Source organism: Anolis sagrei, chromosome 4 (assembly GCF_037176765.1).
Source record: "Anolis sagrei isolate rAnoSag1 chromosome 4, rAnoSag1.mat, whole genome shotgun sequence".
Taxonomy (NCBI): Eukaryota; Metazoa; Chordata; class Lepidosauria; order Squamata; family Dactyloidae; genus Anolis; species Anolis sagrei.
Window position 1 is genome coordinate 73,050,291 of NC_090024.1, and position 18,414 is coordinate 73,068,704.

Sequence of the window (18,414 nt, forward strand, 5' to 3'; positions counted from 1 at the left end):
TAAGAAAAACTCACAGCAACCCAGTTATTCTGGCCATGAAAGCCTGCAACAACACATAGAAAATAATGCTTTGGCAATATATTTAATATTTTACCTCTCATCACAAAGATTCCTTGTTTATGCCCATGTTGTGTGAGCATAAACAAGAAATCTGGTGAGCAGCATAATTTGTGACTTGGTGCCTCTCCACTTGAGCCTTTTGCCTGCCCCAAATCCATTGCCATCTTGTTTTATTTCCTAGATATTATTTAATTTCCTGATCCAGAATCTTTCCGTGACTTGATTCTCCCCTACTCTTGATTTAATCAATTTTATTGTGTCTTCAATTACTGTGTCACATTTTAATTTTGGAAGTTTTCCATTACTGAATATTTTCAAATGTCTTACCTACCTAAGTAATATTGCCTAGTGTTACGAATCTAAGTATTCAATATTATGAATCCAAGACTGCATATGAGTCCATGAAATGCAAGACAAGATTATGCATGGACAACAAATTTTATTCATGTTGGATATTCCTTCTAATGCTCTGAAATATTTTGAAAAGGTAGTTGACTTAGAAGTACTTCATTTATTTTGTGGATATTTTGATATGATCTGTGTCAAAATATATCCCGAGTGAATGTGGGGGCAGAGTTGGCATCTGTGTTTGGGTCAAGGTCTTGTACCCATCTCGTGTTGTATGCCTTCCTATAGGGAAGACGGATAAAAGATCCTGCCAGAAACCCAGGTGCCCACACATCTACTTGGGAAATGTCATCATAGAATGTAATCACGCAAGCCACAGTATAAGAGGTGCTTTCACTTGCTCTGCTAAACTGTATTTATATGGAATACATAAAATAAATATCACATAATAAATGTGGGATATCTCGGGTGAAGCCAGCTTTGTATTCAGCAAACGAATCTGAGCAGGTGAAATGAAATGAAAGAGACAGAGGAAGAGAGACTTGCTTTCTGTCTTTGGCGGCACAAGATGGGGAAGGCAGCACAATAGCTAAAGGAAATAATCATTTAGAGTAGAGGTGATGGAGACAGTAGTGCTTTGGACACTCGACCAGGCAGTAGATCAACAGGCTTTTCCCTTGAGGGAGCTATGTCTGCTACAAGAGTGGCTGAAGGAACTGACACAAAGGGCCAGTTGGAAGAAGTACCATCTGCATGTCGGATTGACAGGCAGCCTTCAGGGGGTGTTGCTATCATTTCTGACTCCAGCAAAGTTAGGAGTCTCTTTTCATCTCATTCCAGTATGCAGACTCTACAGCCTTTGTAAACTCCATCTGTACATTTAAATCAGTGAGCATTTCTGAGGATATGTTGGGGAGGGGGGAGGAAGTAACTCTTTCATTGTTACTTGACAATTTCAAGGCATTTTCCCAATAGATAGTAAAATATTTGGTGGTAAGCAAAAACTACTAAAAGGTTTGGTAAATTCTTCCTTATCCTCTGGCCAACCTGTTTTAAGCTATTGGTTGCACGTCCCATATTTGCAATGATTAGGACCAAAAAGTGGGTTTGGATTTTGGATTTTTCCCCCAGATTTTTTGTGTGTGTGTATACACACACACAGATATCTTGGAAATGGGATCCAACTTCAATCATGAAATGCATTAATGTTTCCCCATATATACCTTATGCACATAACCCGAAGGTAATTTTTACACAATACTTTAAATATTTTTATTTGGCTAACCAACAGTTGACAACAAATAAACTACATTCCTGAAATAGTCCCTCAAAAGGTTCGTTGGTCAAGTTCTCTTTTGAATTAAGGTCACACTACTGTAGACCTACTTGTTCAGGCTGTTCTGTAAATTTATCTTTCTTTCTGTTCACAACTTATTACTTCTCTCTTTTATTCTTATTGTTTTCAGTTAATTGTAGATATGAGTTAGAATTTTCTAGTGAAGTGGAGCTTGAAGCTAAAGACAATCAAGAGAACTTGTTGCAATGCTCAAATCCGTTATGAGAAGGACATTTTAAAACTGCTTTTGGTGGTTCTTCAAAACAAGAAAGATGCATCTTTAACACACTTTCAAAATAGACTGTGGGTCACAGGTGTTATGACTTCAGTACATATATCTGAAGCTTTAATAGATTACTGTGTCTCTAGGGTGATTTCCAGGCAATATTTGGTACTCATTAACTATATTCCTCTAAGGTGCAAAGTGTTCAGATAATATGATTACTTTTATATTATCACGTACAGCTCAACCTCTTTGAATGTTCTCTGTGAACTCTCTTGAACTGGAGAGTAGGTGGCAATTGATTATGAGTTTTAGACCTTGCAAATACTAGCTGAGATTGAAACCTTGTTCAGAACTATACAACTGATACAATATAGAAAGGGGTTCACATAATTCAATGCCTCACCATATCTAATAAATAAATAAATGCTTGGCAGGATCAATTTCTATATAAGTTAGGGATCATTTGAATGCAGGAGTGTTCATGGTGGGTAGGATGCAAGAGAAGGGTAGGAAAGGAAAGAGTGAAGAGGAACTGTTTGTCAAGGCAGGTAGGGGAGTTTAAGTCTAGTGTGGTGGCTGTTCTGGAACAGCTGTTCCAGGAGCTCCAGATTTATTCGCTGTGTTTAAATGTTTGTGTGCAATCCCATGCTTGGGATTTTGCAGCAGGGGGTTTCCTGTTATAATTTGCATTTATAGGGTAAGCCACCTGCCAATTATAGTTAGGATCCCTGGTCCCGCCTCCTTTTTGCTTTTTGGAGGGAAGGGGCCATTTTTCAGTTAGTCACAGCAAGGGAAGCCAAGGCAGAGGATACATACAGATGCTCCTCCTGTGCAAAGGCTTTGTCTTTTAAGACTTCCTGGGGGAGAACAGATTAAATGCCTCTACAGATTCCCAAAGGGTTCCAGGAAACAGCTTCACAGCCCTGAGGACCTCCGGAGGGAATAACAGCTCTTCATCTTCAGCTAAGTGATTTCAAGCCCGCTGGTACGTCTGTTCAGTTCTGAGACGCAGTTCAGCCGGTAGCAGCCAGTCGGGTTTAAGTTCACAGCAGCTTGGGAGGAGCTTTAAAGGGGAATTTTTCTGTTAAACAAAGTTTCTTGAAGATAATGCCTGCTTCCTGTAAACAAGACTGCAAGAGCCAATAGACTATTTAGAAAGCTTACAATCCCTGCTTGTTCATTAATAAAGACTGATGTATTTAAGCTTAAGTCTCCTAAAACCTGTTTAATAGGAAAAATTCCTCTAAAGGTTCCTTCTCGGGCCCCTGGGCTTCCCACTGGACGCCAGCCTTGCATCCTCTCTTAGAAGCATTTAATTTCAGCTCCAGTGGCGACAGAACAGTGGCTGTGTTTGAGATGTGCACAGATGCAGTACAGGGATTGTTGTGGAGATGGAAAGAGTGAGATCTAACTTGATGTCAGGGCAAGGAGGGGAATCTAAGGACCTCATCACATTGACTTCTGACTCCATCCTAAAATGCTTACAGGACAGCGCCATGACAGAGCCCACCGGAGCCATTCACACAACGCAGGGCTACTTCCAGCAGCACTCCATCCTGGAAGCATCCCAGGATGAAGCCCTGAGAAAATGGGTGGCTACCCATGTTCTCATAGCCCACAAAGGGGCCAGAGCAAGGGAAAGTTGGGCGGCAGGTGGTGAAGTGAGGCACAAAACAAAGGTTTCCCTCATTGCCTCACAGATTCGCCACACTGTCACCCATGTTAGGAACCTCAATGTGATGAGGCCCTAAGACGTGTTGTGGCTGCCTTGGGGTGCACACAGGGTGGAAGGATTGTGTGGCAAGGAAGAAAGTGAAGGGTGAATAGGTTGTCTGGGTTTTTGGTAGTCACTGTCTTCAGTTTATGCTTTAGCAATGATTATGATGATGATATTTACTTATATCTAGCTTTTATCTCTTGAGCAAGACACAAAGTAGCTCACAACATTAAAAAAAATGATGGAATTTAATATCCATAGCATACATGTTAAAATAGAATTAAACATACAATTCAATTAAAATAATTTAAAACACTTAAAAACAGCCAAGATAATCAAATACCCTACAGCACACCCTCATTCTTACTTTAAAACTTTCTCCTTTAAAAGCTTGCCAGGGATTCCCTTCTTGTTCCTTTATGTAAGGGGCTTGACCATCCATATTTTTGGTACCTGTGTGGGGTCCTGGAGATACAGACGTTTCACTGCGTTCATGTGTAGCTTCACCCTACTATTTATATTTTGGGAGAAAACTCAGCATAACATTTTCCTCCAACAATCAGGTACTATGAGAATATTTTTCCCCAAATTTCACAACAGACTCTTATCAGCAAACATTCTGTTTTGGATGTGATACTGAAGAAAAGTTTTCTGCAACTCTTTCTTTAGAGAATGTCTAAGAATGTACTCAATTTGCTTTTAAAATGTAAAGATTTGAGCAGTGCTTACAGAATAGCTACCTACTGAAATGTTCACTTTTACTATAGGAATCTTTGTGTGCCCCCCCCCTTTTTTTTTACACTTGAGAAACCAGTGTGCAAGCGTGAATGTGTGTATATGGTCATAGCTGCCATTTGGACATACAACTTTTGCTGAAGGGAGACTGGGACAAGAGCAATAACTTATCAGTTTTCTCAAGCATTTCAGCACTGATGCACAGGTTCTTGCTCCTACCCTACAGGCCTCTGCTACTTTATAGCAGCCAGCATTGGACATCTGTCACACATACTGTATGTCATAACAAATAGATCATAAAAAAACCCTTGCAAAGCCACAAAGGCAGAAAAAGCTGAAAGCATTGTTACCACGATGCACTAGCATATTACTCCAATACTGTCAGTATTAATTCCAGCCAGGTTTTGATGATTTTCCTTATGAAACATTGGGGTGTCAAGAGAACTTAAAATCCATGAATATCAACATTTGTGGATGGGTTTTGTGTATGGAGGGAGGGTTGTTTCTATTTTCCCTGCTATTGTCATTGATTCTGCACAGTGAGCATGTGTAGCTGTATTTTGATTGCTTGGCATTGTAATGTAAGTTCATATTAAGACTGTCCAGAAATCTTCAAACTTGACCTTAGTAACCTTTTTGTGTGTCTTCCTCTTGGCTCTGCAAGAATAATGGTAATTCTCTCTGGGAAAGCATGAATAAAACAGGAGGTTATCACTTCTGATAAGCTGTCGAACATGAATCCCAGTACTACTATTTCAGTTTTATCACAGGCCTCTGTTGCTGGTCCTCATCATATTTGATGAGATGGTAGTCTGATTGCTCTTCTCTCTCTACCTTCTTTCTCAACAAGGAGGAGGTCACTTTCTCTGAAATAGCAGGGATCCAGTCTGACATTATCCTACACAGGCAGTCTGGTCTGATTCTGAGGAGAGAACAGGATCTCAGTTGTTCTGTAGTCTGGACTTAAATCTACTTTTTGTCTTCTGCTCTACCACAATACGTTCACTTGTTGTGTACAATACAGTGTATCTTCTGGGTACATATGTAGGAAAAGCCCATGGCAGCACTTAAAGGCACTTTTACATTGACACTATAATCAATTCTGGAACTGGATTAAACCAAACAGGTTTTGCTGTGGGGTACCTACACAAAAAATGCAGAAAGTGGTTAGAGCAGTCATGGGCAAACTAAGGCCTGTGGGCTAGACACAGCCTCTGGGTCCTTATGTGGCTCCGGTCCTTCCTGGAGGGTCGTTTCCAGTTCGTAAAGCTGGGGGACTCCTGCTCAGACCCCTGGCCATTGACCTGTGGGGTCCCGCAAGGTCCTATTCTGTCCCCCATGCTATTTAACATCTACGTGAAACCGCTGGGAGAGGTCATCCAGAGTTTTGGAGTATGGTGCCATCTCTACGCAGATGATACCCAACTCCACTACTCGTTTCCACCAGATTCCAAGGAAGCTCCCCAGACACTGGACCAGTGCCTGGCTGCTGTGGTGACCTGGATGAGGAAGAACAAACTGAGGATCAATCCTGACAAGATAGAGGTCCTCCAGGTCAGCCGCTCGGGTGGCAACCTGTGCTGGATGGGGTTCCACTCCCCCTAAAATCACAGGTCCGCAGTTTGGGGTTCCTCCTGGACTCAGCGCTGACAATTGATGTGCAGGTGTTGGCGGTGGCTGGGAGAGCCTTCGCGCAATTCAAACTTGTGCGCCAACTGCGACCTTACCTCGTGAAGACTGACTTGACCATGGTGGTCCATTCCTTAGTTACCTCTAGACTGGATTACTGTAATGCTCTCTACTTGGGGCTACCCTTGAAGACAGCCTGGAAACTACAACTTGTCCAACATTTGGCAGCCAGATTAATAACTGGGGCAACCTACAGGGAGCAGTTAACCCCCCTGTTTAAGGAGTTCCACTGGCTACCGTTTATTTTCCAGTCCCAATTTAAGGTGCAGGTTATCACCTATAAAGCTCTAAATGGTTTGGGACCCGCCTACCTTTGTGACCGTATTTCCCACCATGAACCATCTCGGGCCCTCCGATCTTCCGGGGAGGCCCTTCTCTCACCCCTGCCAGTTTCTCAAGCTTGCCTAGTGAGTACAAAGGAGAGAGCCTTTTCCGCGGTAACTCCCCAACTCTGGAACTCACTGCCTGTAGAAATTAGGAAAGCCCCTGGAAATCTTCAAAAAGAACCTTAAAACCTGGCTCTTTCGCTGCAGCTATGATGAGTAGGTATATAACCCCACATGATTGCTCGACCTCAAAGCTTTGTCATTAGAGTATACGTCCCCTCCCCCTCATGGGAAAGCCTGATTCCACAACTCCCGCTAAAATGAGCCCTCCTCTGTAAATTACCTGCTTCTCTCCTTTATCTCGCCTAAGTTTTTAATTTTTTAAAATTAGTTTTAATTACTTTGTCTTTTAATCACTACATGTAGCCTGCCCATTATTACTGTGCCTGTGCATAATGTAATTTATATATTGTTATGTATTCATTTGTTTTATGTAACTATGATGTTACTGCTTATTGTTTGCATTTTCGGTTTGTGTTTTTGGTTTTTCTTTATTGTAATTGTCATTTGGGTTTGGCCTCATGTAAGCCGCTCCGAGTCCCCATCAGGGAGATGGTAGCGGGGTATAAATAAAGATTTATTATTATTATTATTATTATTATTATTATGTCCGGCCCTCAAAATTTTCCCCATCCTCTGGACATAAGGAAGCCATGGCCCGCCGCGTCCTTATGCTGAAAGGATGAGGGAGGAAGCCATGTGGTGGCTGGGAGCCCTCTAAAGTGCTCTCATAACCACATGCCTTCCTAGGACCCTCCCCCTGGCACAAGGACAGGGTGAGAGCTCCTGTCCCAATGCTGGGAGAAGCCTAGCATGGAGGAGAAGGCAGGCAGCAAGTGAAGCGGCTCCAAAACTGCCTCGCCTGCTGCCCGCCTCTCCCTTTTCCCAGCATCTGGATGAGGCAAGCACCCCCATCCTTACACTGGGAGGAAAGCCGGAGGGTGATCCACCCCTGCTCTCACCCCCTGCCCCGCCCCTCCTGGGATCTCTCTAGCCCTGCCCTTCCTGTCAATAGGAAGGTTTTTAGAAGTTTCTAGTCAGCATAGCAGTTTTTAAAATCCAAAATTCTAGCTAATGTTATGCCAAATCTCCCAGAAATCCAAGTCTATGATTTTAATATTACTTCTCCATTGCCTTTTTGCTTCCATTCATTGCACTGCTCACAGAGGCCATATTGTACAAGGAACTTTTAACATATTCAGCATGCCTCCATCCTGTTTGCTTCACAGTTTCAATTCAGAATTTTAAAATCTTATGTATACATTTCAGTTTCCATTGTTCTCAAAAAAATTAATATTTCTGGGTGTTGCCTCCTGTAATTTGGGAACTTTAGAACAGTTAAAAGGCTACTTAGAAACTTTCATCATCCAGTTTCATACAGATACCATGCTTAACCACAACATTATTTCCAAAAGTGCCAGGATGTCATCCTGATTTCTTTCAGTTTTGACAGAATTCACATGCAGCATGGCTGTTTCAAGGTTTGGCATCAATCAAAGAAAGAGAAGATGGTATAAATGTTTAGACACTTGTATAGCTAAGCCCACCCCATTATAAAAAAGGATGGGGCTGTAAAAAAATGTACATCTCAAATTTAAGGAGGCTTAAAAATGTAAGAATGGCCCTCAGCCATGTCAGAGTTAAACCAGAATAACATTTGGGTATAAGATCGAGCAGTAGCTGGAACAACAGTTACAAATAAAACTGAAAATTGGGAAATATTTCATAATGCTTCTTAATGTCCATGGCTTTAATACATTATCCATTCAAATGCAGTTCTATAAACAATTCTTATGAAAGCTTCTTTTTTTGCTAAACAAACATATCAATTATAATACCGTTTCTGCAAGGCATTCCCACCCTACAGTAATGACTGGCTATGTAAAATTGCTTCTGAGCTCAAAGGACCAGGAGTTCCTCTTAATTACGATGAATATAATGGCTGTCTTCTCTGATGTTCCCACCACATGTTATTATCTAGCAGATGTCTATGACAGAAGGTAAACTTAGATAGCACCATAAGGCAGATATCAACTTTATACAATCACCTTATAAGAGTGAACCCCTGCATTTAATCGACCTGCCTCTTGTAGATATTTCAGGGAAGCTGTCATTTTAGCCAAGACCTGTTTAAAATATCCAGATTGCTCCTAAAAGTTTCAAGACAGCAGGTGTATGCTCACTCTTATCTGTATAGCTACATTCTTTCTTCCATGTTTCTTTTGGCTGTCTATTTTTATCATTTTACCTGTACTTTTGTTGGATATTATGTTCTTAACTTGCTAATGCTAAAGACAGGGGGAAACAGTAAGGATTGTGTTTCCACTATAATAGGCTGTGCAGTGATATTGAGAACCTAATATATTTGCACATGTTCACAGGTTTCTTCTGGCAGACATTCAGACATCAGCTTTTGCCCCATGTACCCTGAGCTTTTAATGCAGTTTCAAACTTGAAATAAAAGAATGTACAAAAAATTATAGACTTACTTCAAAAGACACAAAACTTCAGTGCTTGAGTATACTAAAGCTATCAAATGTTAGAAGAATTAGGGAACGCTAACTTCAAATTGAAGAAAGTGGTTACACTGCAAATAATTCCATAGGAAATTCCAGAACCAACTTGAGGTCTGGATGGTGATGCACAAACTTCAGAGCACTGATGCACATTAAGGAATTGCTTTTGTGGGAGTTTGTTGTATGGCCACCGTAGTGTGAGGCTAGCTTCGAACTGTATTAAATGGTCAGTGTAGATGGAGCCTATGTCTTGGAGGTTGCTGTTCTGATTTTGCCATAGGCAGCTGGTAGGTTCCTTTGTTGTCCTTCTCATAGGTTGCTCATTAGCAGCTACTTTCCACTAATGGTTGGCTGATGTGCGAACAGAATTCTGGACCAATTAGGCCTTTGATATGATCTAGTTTTTATGTTCATAAGCTGTGTTCTTAACACATATAGGGACTAGGGCTGGGCGGTTTCGTTTCGTTAATTCGTAATTGGTTAATAATTCGTTAATTTTTTCAATTACAAAACGATAATGAACCATTCTGGAGCAATTTTTTTAAAAAACGAATTTTTAAATAGTTTTGTAAATGCTTCGTATTTCGTTATTGTATTCGTTTTGTTATTGTTTTGAGGTCGTTTTGTTATTATTTCCGCATGTCTGGGGCAAGTTTTATGGTTGTTTTTTGTTTAATTAGTGAAAAAAATTATAATATCACACCAACAGTCAACAGAGGGAGAGGGAAGCTTCAGAAGTTTTTGGAGGTTTTTTAGCGTATTTCGCGGTTGCGTCCGCCATTAACGAATCGATTCGTTATTGTTTCGGAAATCGATTCGCTAATGTTTTGTAATTTTTTTCACATTCATGAAATTTCGTAAATATCGAACTTTTTAAAAGGAAAATTTTGTAATTATTTTAAATAACGAAACGCAAAAAACCCCAAAAAACGAATCGATTTTAGAAACAAAATTTTCCGTTGTTACCCAGGCCTAATAGGGACATATATTAGTAGGCCAAACATTTTCCAGCCTATATTGACTGGGTAATAATCCTCCTAAGGTACTCCCCAGTTAGTAGCACTGCAGAAGTTAAACAAGAGTGGAATCAAATGGTAGGACTGTTTCCAGTAATCAAAGCAACTGATTCAGCATGATGACCTGAGTATTTTGTGGCCATGCTAGTTAGTGAATGTGGAAGCAACCTCTCTTGTCTAGCAGTATTTCATAATGCCATCCACCTTGACCACCAGGAATCACTTCATGTATAAGACAAGGTTGTACTTTCATTCCTCCTTAAAATATATTAAAGTTGAAAGTGTAATGTAGAGCTAATGTCACATATAAGTGGAGTAGTGAGTGTTTTTATCCTAAGTATTTCTATTTCATACTTGCTTGCAGTATTGGCATACTAAAACAATGTCACCATCAGTTTTTCTGAAAAGGCAGTAGATATTTGCATTCCCAAACATTTTTTTAAAAATGGCCCAGCATGTTTTAGGATTGATTTGAACACAATATGTTTGCTGAGAAAATGTGAGTGCACACATACCATGATGTTATTTCAAAATGGAAAGAAAGAAAGATGATTTTAAAGATGTATTAAAAATGCATTTTTGAATTATAGTGAAACTTCCCCTAATGTGTGTTTTCTTGGAAAGCTTGGTGAACGTCAACATCAGTCATATAATGGGAAGTTACTCACAAGCCTAACTGTGGGGAGCCGACCGTTATATGGCAATATTTCAATTCAGCATGTGAGTATGCATGTATAATATAACTTCATTATTTTTCTCTGCACTTTAGGTCCAACTGTGCTGAAAATATCCGCAAGCATATCCTGCACACCGACAAACATGAAGGAGTGAAAATGTACAACTGTCCAAAATGTGAATATGGAACCAATATCCCAGTAGAATTTCGCAATCACCTGAAAGAACTGCATCCTGATATTGAGAATCCTGACCTCGCTTACTTGCATGCTGGTAAGAATGTACTTGCAGTTTTTATTATCAGATTTTTTCACAAATGGATTCATGTAAATAGCTGCAATAGGAGAATATCTCAAGTTCAGTATGCATTAATTTGACCAAGGAGAAAGGCAGATTTCATCTCAGTTCGGTTAATGTATTTCATTCCTTCTACAGGACTCGCAAGTTAACACAGAGATATTTTGCATTTAGTCACCAAGTGGTACATGTGGGGATATTTTTATTTGCGTCTGTTTACAGAACTGAGTTGGACTCATGATTTATCTTGAGATTTTGTGCCAGTGCCAAATCTGTTATTTGTAATTCATGAAGGGCAGCAGCAATACAACAATAACAACAACACTTTATTTATATTCTGTTCTATCTCCCTGAGGGGACTCAGAAAGGATTACAGCATGCACAGATAGGCAAACATTCAGTGTCCTTAATACAGAGAAATAACTATGACATACAAATGCACAGAACAAAGGTAAAGGATGTCCCTTTCATCTCTGACTTTCTGGAGGTGGTGCTCAACTCTGGCCATGGGGAGGTGCTCTTGTTCCATTTCCAAGCCGAGGAGCCTGTTGTCCGTAGACAACTCCTGGTCGTGTTGCCAGCATGGTGCCTTTATTATGTTCCCACCGAAGCGGTACCTATTGATCTACTTACATTTGCATGTTTTCGAACTGCTAGGTTGGCAGGAACTCAGACTAACAACGGGAGCTCATCCTGACCCCCAACTTCGAACTGCCAACCTTTAGGTCAGCAGATTCAGCAGTTCAACAGTTTGACCAGTTGTGCCACCACGGCTCTTTTGTCACAGTATCAAATGATTATCATTAGCTTTGCACATCTGAGTTAGGAACAGTATTACTTGAGACCAAATTTGAAATTTGGTTATATGGCCAGACTAGACATTATGTGGCATGGATGATTCGGTGGCTTTATGTAATTTGTATTCTTCTAAAAGCACTGCAGCCCTAATCCAAATCAACCCAACCTCACTTAGATCTGCTCTTAGCAGCAGAAGACAGATGGAAATGTTTCAACTCTTCCCTCCATGCCATTGCCCCATTACAAACTGTAACCTACCTATATCATGGTAGCTTTAAGGATTTCCTGCATAACTAGTTAACAGTTCAAGGAAATTCAGCCAGGCAGAAATCTTGCCAAGATATCTTATCAGATAGTGCTGTTGAAGTGGTTGATGGACGAGTGTCATTCCTTGAGCTGGTCGTGGGAAAATGTTCAGGATAATTGTAGCTGATGAGCACAAATATGACATTGGCCCATAGCATTATATATGCGCTTCCATTTAATATACACGAGTGTACATTAAGCCAAGTTCATACAAATATAGAGGTTACAGGTAGCACAGAAATCTATAAAATAGAGAACGACTCAAATATATTTTAAGCATATTTAAAGAAAAAATCTAGATATTTATTTAACTTGAGGTTTTCTACTGTGCAGAAATAAGTAGCAAGAGAGAATTTGTTGGAGCATGTAAAATCAGTTTGTGAGTATGTTAACTGAAAAATCCAAAGCACTAAGCTGATTGGTTGGGTCACGCCTGGGGAGCTAGCTGAGCCTAGGAGTTTTGGCAACAGTTACATTTTTAGGCTTGAGCTGTGCAGGTGCTTGCATAGAGACAGGTCTTGCTTCATGAGCAGCTGGTAGGAGATCTTCCACATGGACACGAAAGACCATTTTGAATCTCTCTCTAAAAGGACATTATGTAAGTCAATGCAACTGTTCACATGATTGTTTATATGTTGCTACATTACAAAGAGTAAACTACTGGTTCTTTACAGATCATCTGTGTGGCATATTTTCTTTCTATAGCAAGATAGTGTGTGGACTGATAAAATGTGAAAATGTGATCTTCATTACACCACAGAATTACCCCAAGTCGTTTGTACTCCATCATGTCAGTTAACTAAACAAGTTATTTCATTTGATAGATCTGTACCTAGCTGTATGTATATTTTCTGAGACAGTGAAAATAGTGTCGTTTATTCAAAATACAGTACGGAAAACACTGTCAAGATGCAGCTCCAGAGTCAAGATTCAAAGTGTACTATTTGTTTCTAGGGTTTAAAATTCAGCATGAGGCAGATCAATTAATCACTGCTTGAGTAAGCCAGGCCGCTATCCTTTTTGTATAACTTCCAAGGTAAAGAGCCATATCTCTGTTCTAATTCTGTCTTCTTCAAGGAAAACGCTGATACATTTAAGGAAAGCTTTTGTACTAAGCAAATGCTACTAAGGTCACAACTCATTTTTGCAACACATAAATTTCTGATTCCATATCCATAGCCTGAATGAAACGATGCTTCAAAGGCAAGCTGCTCTGTGATTACATCATAAGGATGGGACACATTGTGATCCTATCGGTTGTTAGCATTGCAATATTCATGAATGGAATTGTGAAAGTTCAAGTAGTTAAGCCTAAATAAAATTGTGATCTTTATCCTTCTTGACAGAAGCATTCATCAAATTATTAAGGGAGGGGGATGATTGCTAAAAGTTATAGCATGATCTATTATATGACTTATTTTTATCAAGGTATGACTGTGCTACCAAGAGGAAGCTGTAGTTGTTGAATGTCAAGGAAAGATATAAAATTTCACAACAAAATAATGAATAGTTCTCAGTGATTTCCTTATTTTCCTAAATATCATTTCTCCTTGCCTTTCTGTTTCGTAGCCCCATCTGCTTTTTAAAGTAGAAATGCCTGGAGATAGATAGATGATAGATAGATATCATTACCAAACTTTCTCATCATGTATACTCGAGTATAAGCCGACCTGAATTTAAGTTGAGGCACCTAATTGCACCACACAAAAAAACTGGGAAAATGTATTGACTCGAGTATAAGGCAAGGGTAGGAAATACAGCAGCTATTGTTAAATTTCAAAATACAAATAGATACCAATAAAATTACATTAATTGAGGCATCAGTAGGGTGAATGTTTTTGAATATTTACATAAAACTGTAATTTAAGATAAGACTGTCTGACTCTGATTAAATAATTATTCTAACCTTCAGTGTAAATGTGCTTACATAGCCTTTCAATAATAAAGAGAGCAAAATAATAAATGTAATAATATAATAGAGTAAAATAATGGAAATATAATAATAACTGTAATAATAGAGTAAAATAATAAAGGTAGTAATAATAAATAGAGTAAAATAATAAAAGTAATAAAAATAATAGAGTAAAATAATGTAAATTTAATAACAAAAATAATAAGGGTAAAATAATAAATGTAATAATAGATTAAAATAATAAATGTAATAATAATAATAATAGAGTAAAATAATGTAAATGTAATGATGATGATGCTGATGATAATAATAATAATAACAGTAAAATAATAAGTAACTTTGACTCAAGTGTAAGTCGCGGGGGGCTTTTTCAGCCAAAAAAAGGGCTGAAAAACTTGACTTGTACTCGAGTATTTATGGTATGTACATTTTAAGCAGTTGTACTTCAGGTAAATAAATAAATGGAAGATGATGTCAAATATAGATTTCACTAGTCATTCCAAATTCATTTCTTCACTGCTCATCTTCTCTGTATCAAGAAGGCTGCTTGTAAATGTACAGAGCTGCCGAGAATGGCTATAAGGCCAACATTTTAAAAAATCAGTTTTTGGCCTTTCTCTGGTTGTAACTTCACCACTTTTACAAAGCGACCTACAAAGTTGTGCTTGTCTCCAATGCTATAATGCCATTTATTTATTTATTTAATTTTTTTTTAAGCCTGTCATTGTTAGGGCAGGTCCTGGAAACAGCTACCAGCTGCTAGAGTAACAGGATATTGCTTGGGTTCCAAGCTACATAAAACAGTATTTTTGATAGCTAGTATGCTTTATAGAAAGAAAATGGTAAGCAGCAGCCGCTCAGCTTCAAACAGGTTCACTCTAGTAATAGCTATTAGTGTCAGTCTTTCAATTGCATGTCATATTGATTGGCAGAGAGTCCTTTTCCTCTCTTGTGCTGAATAGTAATTTTAGCATGTGCTTGAAATAAAAACCTTACATAAACGTTTTTCTAGCTCAAAAGAAGGATGCTTGGCTTCATGCACCCTATATAGATTACCTTAAACTTGTATTTCTAGAAAATTAAGCTGCCTAAAGCTGATTGTTTTCCTCCGTACATACCTTTTCATTCCAAAAATATTCCCTGTTTTACAAAAGCCTATCACCACCTGGCGGTAATGTTCCCAGGATAATTGTTGTTTCCAAGTTTCAGGCATCAAAAGTAGAAAATGGGAAATAATTCTTGGACTTTCCTATTAGTAGTATAATGTAAAATAATTTCATGAAGCCTCAGTGAATAATCCATTGGTCATTCACCTTATTATTCCTAAATACTTCAGCCGAACAGAAGATGGGAAAGCGTGAGGGGGGCACATTTTAGCACAGCTTTTTGCACTTGCATATTTAAATTCCTCGTGTGTTGTTACTGTCTCAAAAACACAATATAACTTGTAATTACAAGGTAGCGTTCATAAAACATGGCGAGTGTCTGACAATGTTGAAATCTATCACTAGAGTAGATTACTTAATGTAGCAAACTACCTTCAACTCTCCTAATTTGACAGGATCGGTTTCTATTAACCCTCTGTTAATCAGTTTTCAGCTGCTTTTTAAATAGCCCAGGTTTTCTCTCATCTTCCTCCTCCTTTTCTCTTTGTCTTCAGATTACTTCAGTTGCCACAAACTGAGTTCAAAATGCAAAAGTAGTTTGCACTCTGTTGACTCAGCAGACAAACAAGAAAGGTTGGAATCTTACCCTTCCCAGTAGGCTCAAGCTAAAGCAACTGCTCCAGCCCCTCAGAGCTTGTCTGTTCTTCCTCATTAATTTTACCATTTTGATCACCTTCTGTGATTTGACCAGGGTCCAATGAGGATTTGAACCCTTATCTCCAAAGTCGTAGTCCAACACCCAACCCACTACGTTGCATTAGCTTTCAAACAAAGAGTTAAAGCATGCAAATTTGCATCATTTCTGTGATGTTGCACTGAGTGTAACTCATACATAATGAGGAAGCTAATGCTATCTGGTCTTTCTTGCCCATGCAGGGATGGGAATAGCAAATGTATGCAGCATTATAAAATATATCACAGCCGGTTGGACTGAAAGAACAGAAATTGGTCTCAGTAGACCAGATGATATCATTGTTTACTCATATAATGCCACAATATGCTGATTATCCATTTGAGGTACCTAAAATAGTCAATAACTTAATTTTCTTCTTCAGGGAGAAAAACTATCTATATAACACTGGATCGGCTCTGGGTATAGACCTTACAGGGTCTCCTCCAGCTGCTGTGGAGGCAGGAGGGAGTGCTCACTGCCCAGTAGCACTGTCTTTCTGGCCTCCATTTTGCAGCATCTCCAGCAGTGGCACATGCCCTATTTCTCTGCTATCATATGCCTAGTCCCCTCTCCTCTTCCCTCCCTTCCCAGAAAACTGTGGTTGATGTCATGGCGTGAGACAGTGAACAGGTAGGACCCATATCATGACCAGAGACACAGAGGGTGAGGGGGAAGGAACTGCCATTCCATCTCCTCAGGTTGACTGAGCATGAGAAACATGGAATGGCAGTGAGGACAATTGTAAACAGTTCCATTTTGAAACTAGCCCAGATTTTCCCACTGGTCCTTAGTTGGGGAAAATTAGAATTCTGTGCCAGAACTCAGACTTTCCCGATTTTCAGTAATGCAGGGCATAGTCGCAATAATTGTTGTTGTTGTTGTTGTTGTTGCTTGTATCTTGCCTTTATCTCTGTAGTTGAGACACAAAGCAGTTCACAAAAATACAATTTAAAATCTCATATATAGATGAATAGATAGATAGATCTTGCCCCACGTTTCCCTTTTCATCACTGTGCAGTGTTTGGGTGCCACAAGGCTGATCCTCTTCTGTACAAACCTGAGTGCTCAGTGCAGATGGGGCCACAGTCTCTGTGATTCCCAGATGTACAGTCTACTCAGACAACCAAATATGTATCCATTTACAAATGGCCACGTGAAGCATGATAGTTTCAACTGAGTAACGTGTTCATCTTCTTTATACTTTTGGATTTATGTTTTATTTCTCAAGTTTTCTTTGAATTTATGTTCACATTTATCAACTGTTAGTTGTCTTTCAATTGCTAAGTATTTCTTCATATCCTTGGGATCTCTGCTGGGTTTTTTAAACTGTCATTTGTGCTATTTAAATTTCATTTGATTAATGTAAGTTGGACTGCCTTAAATAATTTCCATTTAGAGGAATTAAGAAATATAAGGGAAGAAAATGCTGACCCACAGAATAAGTAGAGGCTTAAAAAAAATCTCCCTTGGATTCCATTTGTTAGAAAAGCCCATCATAGTGACTAGGTCTGTAATTATGGTCTCTGTGACCTCTAAAATGATATGATGAGAAAAGGGCTTGAATGTCATTGTTAAAATTATCGAAAGTAGTGTTCATGGAAGCCTAATTTGTTGTTATTGATTTTTTGAATACAGTAACTTGATGTGAAATTACACCACCTATAATTTTTGCTCATCATAAAATAGGGAGAGTTTACACTAAGCTAAAAACCTTTTCCTCTAAATGATATAACAAAAACAAAAATGTTAAGTGTAATTTTTGACATTGTGGTGTAATGTGCAAATAATAAATGCTGAATAATAGAATGTTAACACTCTGTGTATATTATATTGGCTTGCTTCCACCAGAAGAAGAAATGTTGCTAGTGGAACAGATCCCTGCCACCTGTATCTCTCTGTGCACTTTTCAAACAGATTAAGGTACTGAGGACAAGATAGGAAGTCCCAGCGTAGGAGCAGAGATCCATTCACTTAATATTTGATGGATCCAGCAATTTTCACTGGCCTATTTTCAAAAATGAGAGGGAGTTGATATTAGCTTGGAATATTATTTGTATTGATGTTGAACACAAAGAAGATGATGTTGTGTTAATGTTATAAGGAAAATAACATTTTCTGAAGCATGTTAAATCCTGTACTATTTTAAACAAACAGTAAACTAAAACAAATAATTATGGTTACTTTGCCCTCTCCTTTTTTGGAGAAGTGGGTGGATAGGCGCACTAACCAAGATGGGCAGACTACAGACTTATGACATCAGCTTTGTTTTCCATTGAAACCTCAAGATCCCCCCCACCAGGGCAGAGTGCAAAACAGAAGCTTGAGTAAAGGAACATGTAATTGTAGAAAACGCTACTGGTGAGCACATTGTCAGTCCAAGAATTCATTTATACAACAGGAGCTTCCACACGGCCTTTCATGTATAAATTTTCTTCTAATTTCACTCAAGCTCTTCTAGTTATGTTGAATAGGGAAAGACAATCACAGAAGCACAAGAGAATGCCTAAATAAGATTTGCATTGGGTCAGAAAAGGAGTGTGGTGGGGGTGAGGGTTGAC

General features: G+C 39.0%; 1 protein-coding gene across 1 annotated transcript in view; it reads left to right on the forward strand.

The window, feature by feature from the left end:
• Positions 1–18,414, forward strand: part of ZNF407 (zinc finger protein 407) — a 400,216-nt gene that overhangs the window by 271,922 nt on the left and 109,880 nt on the right. The window contains exon 8 of the mRNA XM_060774974.2: positions 10,799–10,977. Coding sequence (XP_060630957.2) covers positions 10,799–10,977 — 179 coding nt within the window. The remainder of the gene's footprint in view (positions 1–10,798; positions 10,978–18,414) is intronic.